This window comes from Piliocolobus tephrosceles, chromosome 1 (genome assembly GCF_002776525.5).
Source record: "Piliocolobus tephrosceles isolate RC106 chromosome 1, ASM277652v3, whole genome shotgun sequence".
NCBI lineage: Eukaryota > Metazoa > Chordata > Mammalia > Primates > Cercopithecidae > Piliocolobus > Piliocolobus tephrosceles.
This window is the reverse complement of record NC_045434.1, coordinates 155935909-155948656: the sequence shown is the minus strand read 5'-3', so window position 1 is coordinate 155948656 and position 12748 is coordinate 155935909. Positions and strand designations below refer to the sequence as shown.

Sequence of the window (12748 nt, the reverse complement as noted above, 5' to 3'; positions counted from 1 at the left end):
TTTCTTTCTTTCTTTCTTTCTTTCTTTCTTTCTTTCTTTCTTTCTTTTTCTTTCTTTCTTTCTTTTTTTCTTTCTCCTTCTCTCCTTCTTTCTTCCTCCCTCCCTCCCTTCCTTCCTTCCTTCCTTCCTTCCTTCCTTCCTTCCTTCCTTCCTTTTTCTCTCTCTCTCTCTTTCTTTCTTCTTTGTCTTTCTGTCTTTCTTTTCTTTCTTTTTCTTTCTTAGGCAAAGTTTCACTCTTATTGCCCCAGGCTAGAGTGCAATGGTGTGATCTCGGCTCACTGCAACCTCTGCCTCCTGGGTTCAAGTGATTCTCCTGCTTCAGCCTCCTGAGTAGCTGGGATTACAGGCATGCACCACCACGCCCAGCTAATTTTTTTTTTTTTTTTAGTAGAAACAGGGTTCCTCCACATTGGTCAGACTGGTCTCGAACTCCCAACCTCAGGTGATCCGCCTGTCTCAGCCTCCCAAAGTGCTGGGATTACAGGCATGAGCCACCGCACCCAGCCTGGGTCATTTATTTCTATGGAGTTAAGTACTGACTCTATAATCTTTGCCCGGACTGTCCATAATATGAGCATGGGGGACCTTCTATCCTTTTTCTCTATGTCCATAGCTAATATGCTCTTCTCCACCCAAATAGCCATCAAAGATCTTAATAAGCGTGTTCAGTATTTTCTCATTTCAGTGCCTTTGTTCCTGTCATTTCTCTTCATTGGCAACGTCTACCATCCCTGACTTTTTAAATCTTTCAAAGTTCATCTGAAACACTGCTCACTCAATCAAGACTTTCCTACTTTCTCTAACCTGTAATTATCATGTTTCCTTTGGACTTCATGAAGTATACCCATTGTTTGTAATTCTCATTCTATATTAAAATGTCTATTACAGTTTTTAAAATAATTTGTCTCCCCTACTTTGTTTTAATTTTGGAGATCATGAATATTTTGTATGATTTGATATGTCAACTATGCAGCAAGTCATAAAATAGGAAGCATAGGCTGGGTGTAGTGGCTTACACCTGTAACTCCGACACTTGGGAGGCCAAAGTGGGCCGATTGCTTGAGCACAGCCTGGGCAGCAAGGCAATACTCTGTCTCTACAGAAAAATACTAAATAAATAAATAAATAAATAAATAAATAAATAAATAAATAAAATAAAATAGCTTGGTGTGGTGTTGTGTTCCTGTAGTCCCAGCTACTCCAGAGTCTGAGGTGGGAAGATTGCTCGAGTCTGGAGGCAGAAGTTGCAGTGAGCTGAGATCACACCACTACACTCCAGCCTGGGTGACAAAGCTAGACCCTGTCTCAAAACAAAACAAAATAATGACAACAACAACAAAAACGAAGCATAGTGTTTAAAAGCACAGATTTTTGAAACCAAATGGTCTAAATTCTTACATTTGGAATCAGTCTCAGTTCTTCTACTTACTAGATATGTGCTAGTTAACTGCTCTGTGGATTGATGTCATTTATATAATAGCAATATTAAGAGTACCTGCCGCACAGCCCTGTTACAATAGTTAAATGAGATAATGCATGTAAACTGCTTACCATGAGGCCTGGCAGACAGTAGTAGTCACACAAAGAATGCTTACTCCTTATCAGTATTCTTTTTATTGTCACCGTACAAAGGGGGCACAGAAGAAACTTGCCAGATTAAATTGAAGTTCAGAGGTTTCTAGTTAAAGACAAAGATGAAAATAAAAGTATCATATTAAATAAGATGCCAAGTTAAAAGCCTGTGATAGAGGAGAGGCCCAAATGGATGTATATGTTGTTAATTCTGGAGCCCCAGGCCTCGCATGGTGCCTGGTACATGGCACACGATTAATAATTATTGGTTGCACTAATGTAGTTAATGAAGAAGGTGTCATATTTGTGTGACAATTATGAGGACAGGGAAGGTAGGCCAGATGCTGAGGGAAGGTTCACTGTTACTAATTTCTGTGCTGCTACGATGATTCACACTGTAATGGCAAAGGGCCTGATTTTGTGACTATAGCTCAAACCAGCATGTCTTCTAGTACCTTCGATAGAGAGATTGCTGAATGTGGGTTTATGTAGATTTCTCAAAGCATGTGCCAGAGAGACAGTGTGCACTTCTGAAAACACATTTTCGACTCTTCCTAAATACAGATTTACATAACACTGGGTACAGCTTAATCAGTTCTTTGGGACAAAATGGAATGACAATGGTATGATTATGATTGGTTCAGCCATATGCTCCTATTAAAAGCTTTTACTTAGGTACTTCAAGAAAAAAGTTATATTAAAAACAAAAAGTAATGGGATTTCCAGACAGAAATCTGTGTTTAAATGGCATTAAAGCTGTGGTTCGAATCAACAAAAGCCAGGAAGTCCAAAGTTAACCTTTATCCAGACTGTTATACCATTTTTTCCAACTGTGTGTGTCCCTGTGAGCAGCCCTCCCTTTGAATTTCCTGGCTCTGGCAACCAAAATCCACAAGTCGCTTTAAATTACAGTACTCTGGATCTGTTATTTAATGGGAATATATCCTGAGGATATATGCTTACTAGCAAATGCTTTTATGTGTAGTCACTGTAAATTCAGGAGTCATGAATCTGGTACTAATTTTTTCCTTTCAAGCTCTTGGGATACACTTTCAGGCCAAATTATGAGTCCTGCCTTATATCCAGGTAGAAGAACTTGTGTAACATTTGTGTTGTTAACACTGATAAAATTGAATATTATAGCTTGTATGTCACAGTTATAATTCAAGTAAATTTCTAAAGGTTCTTTTCTTCTCTTTTCACTAGACATGGCGATGACTTGATTGTAACTCCTTTTGCCCAGGTATGTATTATGCTGGCCCTGGCTTGCTTTCACTGTTGCTGGTTTCTAAGTTTGAACCTGGCTGTCTGTCTTCTTTTGTCCTTAACCATTTTAACCATTTTTCCTGTAGGTCCTTGCCAGCTTGCGAAGTGTGAGAAACAACTTCACTGTACTGACAAACCTTCATGGTACATCTAACAAGTAAGCATTGACTTTTTTGTGGAGTTTGAATCCCTAACATAAAGGCAAGATATATTGAGCAGCAATTAAAAAATACAACTATCACATGGAAAATTGCCCTCTAAGCTAAGTTAATATACACATTAAAATTTGAAAATAGGATGGATCACCATAAGATGTTAGAACTCATACAACATTAAAAATAACCTAGTCTGGATCTTATTAGTCTTTGTACCGATAAGACTTAGTATCCAGTAGGAATTCACAAATGAAAGAACAAGAGGAGGATTTTATTTTTTGTTGACTTTTACATTTACCACTTTGACCAGTAATGGCCATAAATTCTATTAAAAGTCTTTTGGAGTAAGTTCTTAATGAATTCAGATATTCAAACTTAAAATTAAATGTAGCAAAAAGTTCAAGTCCAATTTGCCTAATTTTTGATTGTCTATAAACAAGTTCATGCAGTTTAATGAATAAGTGTGGGGTTATCTTCTCCTTCACCTTCACTTAATTATATGATCGTGGCATTTAAATTAATGTTGCTGATCCTTGATCTCCATATCTATAAAATGAAGGGTTTGAACTTTATATTCCTTGCAGTAATACTCTCTCCAAAATCATTTCAAATCTATGAGCCTAAGCTAAAAGTTCTATTCTGTTCACTCTTCTGCGTGTTTTAAAAAAGTATCACAGAGGTCAGAGAGTCATAGAACCTGTAATCCTAGAATGAGAGGGCTGGAGGAGGCCTTTGAGACCATTGATTCTCTTTGTTTAGGAGAAACCTAAGCTCTCAAGAATCCAGTGACTTGCTACTATATAAGTTAGAGACACATCAGGGCCAATAAGTTAGAGACACATCAGGGCCAATAAGTTAGAGACACATCAGGGCCAAAACCTACATCTAATTTTTCAGCCAGAGTTCACTACAGACTATCCTATATCTCTCGTCTTTGTGAAATTATTTTTCAGTCCTTTACTTTGCTTTCATATAAATTGTCATAGAATAGATTTGTTAAAAGTGGGAATAAACCCTGCTTTGAATGTTTGCTTTTCTTTTCATTGTTTTATGACTTGGCTTTCCTGTGAGATGACTCTGTATACTCTGATCAAACTTCCATGTGAGTGATCTTTCTCACATGTTGTATGACTGTGTCACCCTTCAGCTTGAGGCATTTCAGCAGTCCAGTGTTATTAAGATAAAGTTTAAATGCTGGTGCTTGGCACCCAAGACAAATTAATTTGATTGATAGTTGCTTGGATTTATATTTAGTGCAATGTATATGAAATCTAGAGGCTTGTCCCAGCCTCTCTTGGAGTAGAACTCCATTTATGTATTTATTTATCTATCTATTTATTTATTTACTTACTTATCTATTTATCCATCCGACAAGTATTTATTTAGCACATACCATCCATTCATACATGGATATATGCATTTAACAAATAACTACTGAGCACCCCCATCAGTAGCAGACACTAGTAATATAATAGTGACCAGAGCAGACAAGTTCTCTCCTCTTTTAGGGCTTACATTCTAATATAAAATGCCGGGGGATGCAGTGTAAGCAATCAGACTAGGTCTCTAGCCACGTGGAATTATGTTCAATTCATGGTCTGTTGTTCTCGGCATGCTCTCTTCTCTATCCTCATTATGGACTTACTGTTCTTTCTTCCTAAAATGTCTCTTTCCACTTGCCAGTGTCTGCTTGGCCAAATCCTGATTGTCTTTATGTCCCATCTCTAGAATCACCTTCACGGAGATGCTTTCCCTGACCTCACTAAACCTGGCTGAGTGGCCCTCATTTGGATCCAGAGTACTCTGAAAACCTTATCACTTGCTTTATGGATCTCTGCCCACCACTAGATTGTGTGCCCCTTAGGAGTAAGAATTGGGTTTAGTTTTTCTTGAATTCCCAAGAATAGCAGAATGCCTGACATACAGTTTGTGCTTCATAAAAATTCATCACATATATGAATTTCTGAATAAATAATTGTTGGAGGAAAGACCACCAATTATTTAGAAAATTATATTTGCAGGAGTGATCCCTTCTCTATGTTTTTTCTTTGTATAATATGGCCTCTGGAGCCATGATTACAGGCTTCACAGCCCAATTCTACCCCCTCGAAAATGATACACTTGAGAAAGCTAATTACCTTCTCTATATCTCAGTTTTCTAATGTGTAAAATAGGGTTGTTGTGAGGATTAAATGAATTGATATTCGCAAAGCACTTAAAACAGCATCTTGCACGAAGTAGGTGCTCAATAAATGTGAGCTATTATAATGGATCGTTACATTTCTCTTGTTGAATCCAGAAGTGGTGTAACACTTTGGGGGTTTCATATCTGTTATGTCAGCTTAGATCACCATAAATGATATTCATGGTATTGAACGAATAAAGGTATTGTTACTCCCACTCTAAGGATAAGGAAACAAAACTTAGGGAGATTAAATGACTTCAGCAAGAATGTACAGCTTCTAGTGGGCAACAGAGTTTTCCTTGAAACCTGGAATCCTGACTGTCACTGCAGTGCTCTTTTCATTTGCCAAACCTGTTAAGTCTTCTGGGTTATAGGAAGAAGCCCCTGGAAGGTTTTGGAACAGAAAGACATTTAGGAAGAACTTAAGGAATACCTGAAGATCAGAAAGCCTGAAGATAGAGACAGTAGCTAAAATAGTATTTTCAGGAATTAAATGTGAGGGTATAACTCTGAACCAGATTGATGGAGATGGGAATAAGGGGGAAGGGATTAATATGGACACATTTTAAAGGCTTCCTAAGCATGGCTGGACTGAGAACCACTACATTGCACAGCACTAGGGAGAAGACCGGGTGGGTGGTGGTGTTCTCATTCTTATTTGTTAGCATGGGTTTGAGGGTTTTTACCTCTGTTAGTAGTATTAGGACATTCAGCCTAACCCTGCTGATTAATAAGCTGTGCCAACTGAAACTACTTTCTCAATAATCAGGTCTTTCCACACCCTTGAGGGTTTTGGTCCTTGTGAACCTTTAGGAACCAAGTACCCCAAAACCATAATTGCCATAGCATAGCTGAAGCACAGCCCTTCCCACACTCTGGCTGAGGACTACCCTTCAAATCACGGCCCCTTGTGTCACCCTTGGTCCAAAGCAAGCCATACTTATCACACAAAGTAGGTCTCCAGTGGTAAGATAGTTGTATCTAATGATCTTTCTCAAATTCATACCCATGTGTACAGAGTTGATCCTGTTACTGATTGCAAGCACTACCTTGTCACCAACAAAAATTCAAGACAGGGCACATTTGCCACTGGAGTTTCACCAAAGGGAGTTGAGAGTGGTGCAGTCTAGCTCAGACTCAGTCCTGAATAATGAATTTCAGACACCAGGGAGCTGAAATCGATGAAATCAATTAGCCATCTCCGGAGAAGACTGGCAGGGGCAGGTTGGAAAACTGAGCGTCCATTTTAATGCACTCCATTTTATTTCTAGATAGTGAATACCTTCAAACTACTAAAGAAAATCCAAGAGAAGGAACTGAAGACAATAATGTTTGGCAGGAATGGATACAACCTCCACCTGGAATGCCTCCCCCCACCCCAACACACACACACACACACACACACACATACACACACACACACATACACAGAGTTATCTTAACAGCTGAAACTGTAGAATTCATGGAACTCAGATATTTCTTTCTGGGATACTTGACTTCGGATCCAGGGTGCCACTCCCTGCCTTGAATGCAGCATTTAAGCAATAATTATGTCCTAGGAGTGATTTTCATGAGACATCTGGTTGGTGTGGTTTATTGTAGGAAAAGGAACTCCCACATAGAACTATACTTCTCATAAGTCAAGATTTCTTTTATCTTTTGGCTCTGCTCTGCATAAAAGCAGTCCATTGTCTGCCTGTGCTTTACCACCCAAAGGGTGGAAATCTCAAAGTTCCTGTTAAGGTGGTTTCCTTGCACCTTCATGAAATATCCCATTGAGGGATGCTTGATTGGACCTGTATTTCTTGGCTACAAATTAAAACCTACACTTCCTTTGTCCCAGGAGTTAATTTTGAAAATATGGCTTTCATTTAGAGTTGTTAATTCAGATAAGCATTCTTAAAGCATTTGCTGACTTTAAACAGGCTGCTGTAGTAATCAGGTGGATGAGTGAGTGTGCCCACCGTTCAGCAGTCTGATAGCCAGGGGATGGAGCTGGGAGCAAAGAGATGTCATTCATCAATCAACTCTGTCATCAACATCATGAATATCACGTGTGGCTATCAGGCAACCATGTAACTTCTTTGTATTAACATTCTTCCAAAGCATAATTTAATCAACATGTATGTAATCTTCAGGAAAGGATTAATAACCACTTACTTTTTTTAGGTGTATATCTATCCAAACTGTCTTTTATTGCTGTATGTACTTTGGCATGTGAATTAAATTAGCTGAGGATCATGAAATTTTGAGCATTCAGAGCTGGAATGAACCTAGCCAAATTTCCTCAGATTAAGTGAAGCAATATATGTAAAACTCCTCACACAGGACCTGGTATGTTGTAAATCACCAGTAAATGTTAGTTGCTGCCTGCTCTCCTCAAGTGAGGAGGAAACTGAGAGGTTCTATGAATTGCCCAAGGGCTGTACAGTGGGAAGGTGCCAGAGCCAGGATTAGGATTCCTGTCTTCTTAGTCACAGTCCAGTTCTCTCTCCACTGTGCTATTCAGGGCTGGAAAGTATGAACTGCCATGGCCATATTGTCTTCCCTATTTATGTCACTGTCTTCAGCAATCAGCAACATAACTTCTTATGATTCTTTCATAAGTTAGGGACTTTGGAGACTGAGCAACCAATACCACTTTCCTCTGGCACTCCTTACAATTTTCTGTCTGGCATTCTCAACTTACAGAACATTGAAAATGTACTGAGCATCTTGTTTGCACCAGGTCTCATAAATAATTGACAAACCCAAATAAACATGGTCCCTGCCTTTCCAAAGCTTCCACACAGAGATGCTTATCTGAATTGACAACTCTAAATAAAAGCCATATTTTCAAAACTAATTCTGAGACAAAAGAATTTACATAATATGTGTAATTTCCAAGAAGTCATTGAGAGAATTGGGCACTGTGATTAGACATGCTGTAAAGAAAGTAGAGATTTCCAAAATTTAGGGTCTCCTAGTTCAGTGTCTTCTTTCACAAAAGTCTTCTTTGGAACTCAGGAAAAGGTGCAAGATAAAATTATTAAAGTGTATTATTAATCCAGTACATATGTGTTGAGTACCTACATCATACCAAATATTATGCCAGATCCCTGTGTTACAGTTGTGCACAATGTTCAATCATTGCTTAAATTTCTCCCAGATGAGTTGAAGAGAAAGACAGGAAAATGGGAAATGCGATACAGAATGAGCAATGCAATGGTTCGGTAAGCACAGAAACTACAGAACACAGGTGAGGGCCACTCACAGAGGGAAGGCTCCTCTGAGGAGGTAATGCCTGAGCAGAGTCCTAGGATATATGAAAGAGCTAGCCATTTAAAGAAAAGTGTTCAACTGAGCAAAATGTGTGCAAAGGCACAGCAACAAAAGAGAGTGCTGTGTTCAAGGAACAGCAAGTGGCATATAGAACCAAGATTGTATGTGGAAAAGAAACCATATAAAATATTCATATAGAGTATTTGGTTCTCAAATCACTTTCACATCAATGGGTTATTCAATCTACATTCTATTAACATTTTGGAGTTCCTACTATTTGCCAGGCAAATTGGTGGGACCTGAAGAGTATGTAAGCAAAGATATCAGAACTGAATCCTGCCATCAACAGGTCACAGATTACTAGTGGAGATAATATGTGCCAATATGGACTGTAACATGAAGAAATGACCCTAAAGATACAAATAAAGCATGAGGAGAGATTAGAGAGACCACTCTTGGCTAAGAGGATGGCATCCTTTGGAGAGGGATTGATGGGTAACTTAACCTTTGATGGGTAGATTGGTGTGAAGAGAGCTTCCTTGACAGGGGAATGAATGGTCTGAATAATGACAGGAAAGGGGCAGCACATATTCAGGGAAAAAGAGGTGATCAAGTTTGGCCTTGGCAAGTGTGAGTCAGCTTTGTCCCTCATTCATTCATTCTTCTATTCAGTAAGTATTTACTGAATGCTTGTCATATGAAGGACCATCCTGGGTGCCAGGGATCAAGCAGTAAACAAGTTGTTCCCTGCTCACATAATGTTTACATTTAATCTAAGGTACTATGTACTGAACACTAACTAGACAAAGCCTATTTAAGCTATAATTTTAAAGTGCTACAAAAGAGAAGTACAGGATGCATGAGAGCACACAGCCAGTCAGTGGTCTGAGATGAAATGTCAGGCAATGAGGAATTATGAGAGATAAGCTAGAAAAAGGATGTTGGGGCTAGAGAGCAAGGACTTTGAATGCCAGACTAAGGATTTTGGAATTTAATCTCTTAATTTTCCCGAAAAACAGCCCTCAGTATTAGTGCAGGTGTTGCCAGCATACACTATAGTGGAAAGAGCATGCACTTTGGATTCAGAAAGACTTAGCTTTGAATCCTGGCTGTACCAATTATAAATCATGTGTCAGTACGTTTCTTAACCTCTCTGAGCTTCAGTTTTCTTATCCTTAAAATGGGGTGATAATACTCCCAGTGGAAGCTAAGAAGTACCTAGCACAGCCTAGCAGAGAAAAACAATCATTAGATGATAATTTCCCTTCTTTTGTCACATGTGAAAATTTCATACCACTGAGAGTTTAAAACTACCCTGCCTAGGATCACCCAGCTAGTAAATTAATGGTAGATGTGGACCCTGTCTATAGACTGTGACTACTAGGTGTGGGTACCTACAAGTTAGATTGTCCCTAAAGGACCAGAGATTAATTTAGAGCAGCAGAAAAACCTAGGGAAATAATTTTGTGGTCACACCAGTAGGAAGACTCTTCTTTAGCAACAACAATGTAGGCTGTTCTTTGTCATTTAGAATTTGACTTCATTCTCAAACTTGCCTGTGCATGAGACTGCAAAGAGAAGTGAAAAATACAGATTCTCAGGCCTCATCTCAGATATACTGAAATCGACTCTTCAGGGTTGGGAAAAGAAATTTAACAGCTCCCCTAATGAGTCTGATGCTTATCCATATTTGAGAACCACTAGACTACAGTCTCACTCTCTTGCTCATAGGAAATATCCTGTTACTACTTAGCGGAGCAGAGAATCCTTAATACCAGTATTTCTGAAAATGTGGTCCTCAGACCAGCAGCATCAGCACCACTTGGGAACTTTTTATAAGGGCCAACTTTTAAGCCCATCTCAGGCCTACTGAATCAGCAACTCTGGGGGCAGGGCCCAGTAGTGTGTCTGAATAAGCCCTTCAGGTGATTCTGATGCACCCTAATGTTTGAGAGCCCTGCTCAATAGTACTCCTGAGAAGTTCTCCAGCAATGCAGCGGGAAACAGGAGTCTGGTAGAAGTTCTGCAGAACATGAGAAGACTGGTAAGAGCAGTGAAATTGAAAGATTTGGGGCAGAGAAAGGAAAAGAACCAAGAAAAAAGGAGGAGCCCCAGTACTATGGGAACATGGGTTTGCTTGTTTCATTTAACCCCTGACATCAGCAGGCTTATTATGACATAGAATGACGTCCCAGTTCCTCCATGTAAATTCTGTTCCCTAAGTAAAGCAAGTTGGATGACTGTTCCCAGTGGTTGTGTGATCCTGGCAAGTGACTTCACCTCTCTAGGTGTCAGTCTCCTGAGGTACAAAAATTAGGGACCTGAAGCGATTGATCGCTAAGGGTTCCTCTGGCTGTAACTTTTTACAGCACTGCCCAAAGGAATTGAGGTTCACTCTGACATTTCGAGTGACGCCTGAGCGAGCGACTCCTTTTCTGAGGGCTTCTTGGAACAGCAAAACCTAAAACGGGGAGCTGGTTGGGGACCCGGAGTAAACAACTTCCTTCCTGGAGAGTCAGAGCATCCTGAGGCCTTGCAGAGGGAAATTCCAGGCCATCTGGATGTGAGAGAATTGCAGTCCATCTGGATGTGAGAGAATTACAGTCATCTACCCGGGTTACAGGAGCCTGCCTTCCGGAGATAGCATTATGTCACTACATGAACGTTCATTATGACCTGGAAAAGTCCTCAGTAACCATGAGGGTGGGGTGTCGGGGGTGGAATGGGGAGTTCTGATACGCAGACTCAGTCCTTCTCTTCTCTGTCTGTCTCCACAGGAGGTCTCCAGCTGCTAGTCAGCCTCCTGTCTCCAGAGTCAACCCGCAAGGTAGGCCATGTCATAAGGTCTATCTCGATGTTTCAAGATAGAATAATAAACGTGCCTCTTATTCAGAACTGGTTTTTAGAACAATAGCATTGTTTGCATATTGTGGCTCTCAAAAGTATGCCTCTTGGTGACTTTTTTCTAAGGTACACTGGAGCATTACTTCACTGTATTAAAACCACATTAAAAGCAGTACTAAATAATTTGCCCATTGTATTTGCAGGCTTTCAGAACATGATAAATGTGGGGTAATGCTGCTCCTTCCCCAAAGAGGAGCAGGAGGCAGAGTTGTATTGACAGTGCAGCTTGACCTCAGCTTGATGGCCCCAATAAACTACAGGAGAGCTAACCTCAAAGACCTAAGGTGCCCCATGCTGGCCTGAGGGCCCCTGCGGATATGTTAGTGGTTTCCCTCTTAAAGTCAACTATAGATCCCACTTGAATCTACATCCTTTCCAGGTGTGAAACCAAAGGCTCTTTCCAGGTCACGAATCATTTCTCTTGGAGGGCATCCAACTTTGTTCCTCAATGGTGTTTTTTGTTTTTTAAGAACTTAACCTCTCATCTTTCAGAACAGTGCATCCACTTTTCTTGGTGTGTTGAGAGCTGCAGAGAGGAAAGGTCACCTTGAAGGAACACCATGGAGTTGTGTTGAACTGAAATTCTTCTTCACACAAAATGCAACCAGTTCTGTGACATTTGTTAAAGTCCAAATAATGTTTTCTCCTAAATCTGTTCCCTACTACTGTAGCAGTAGGTTTGAGAAAAACCACAGGAGAAACAATTAAGATGAACTCACACTGAGATCACCTAATGCCTGACACCTAACAATGCCTCACACGCTTTTCTATTTCCAGCAGCGCTTCATACTTAAAATCTTTCTTACTTGGTTGTTGTGTTTTCTTTCTGGTATCCTGATCATAAGTATAACGGAAGCATTGCAAAAGCTCAGCTTCTAAAAGAAGGGAGCAAAAGGAGCAGACTCTATTGGCTCATTGGCTTCTGAAGTATTTGTGGTGCATGCTTTTAAAAATATTTTTATAAGAGAAAGATTGAGAACAAGAAAAAAAAAGTGAAAGAAAGATATTAAGTAAAGGTGAGTTTACTCTAGAGCCCTCTGACATGAAATACAAAGAAGTAAACAGTACTCTATGAACTTCAAAAACCTGGCGTGCTACATGTGCTATTTCCTTTAGAACTGTTATTGAAAGAAACAAAATAGGATGTTTTAACATATAACTCGTGTTACATACTTGGAGATCAAAGGAGGTAGTTTTGAAACTCCAATCATTTCATCATATTGGCCTACCAGTGAGGCAATGTTGCTCACATTTCTGTTAGACAAATTTCTGTTAGCCAAATATTCAACATCAGTTTGAATATTTAGACTATGTTTTCTTTTTCTTGTAATAAATACTGACAAACATTAGGAGAATATGTAAAATTTATGGTTCTGTAAATTAGCTCATTAACCAAAGATGTGGT

At 39.6% G+C, this 12748-nt stretch overlaps 1 protein-coding gene across 3 annotated transcripts in view; it reads left to right on the top strand.

The window, feature by feature from the left end:
- Positions 1-12748, top strand: part of PDE4B (phosphodiesterase 4B) — a 597589-nt gene that overhangs the window by 473979 nt on the left and 110862 nt on the right. For all 3 annotated transcript variants that reach the window (XM_023210049.1, XM_023210055.2, XM_023210064.2), the window contains 3 exons: positions 2779-2815; positions 2925-2995; positions 11217-11266. In XM_023210049.1, coding sequence (XP_023065817.1) covers positions 2779-2815; positions 2925-2995; positions 11217-11266 — 158 coding nt within the window. The remainder of the gene's footprint in view (positions 1-2778; positions 2816-2924; positions 2996-11216; positions 11267-12748) is intronic.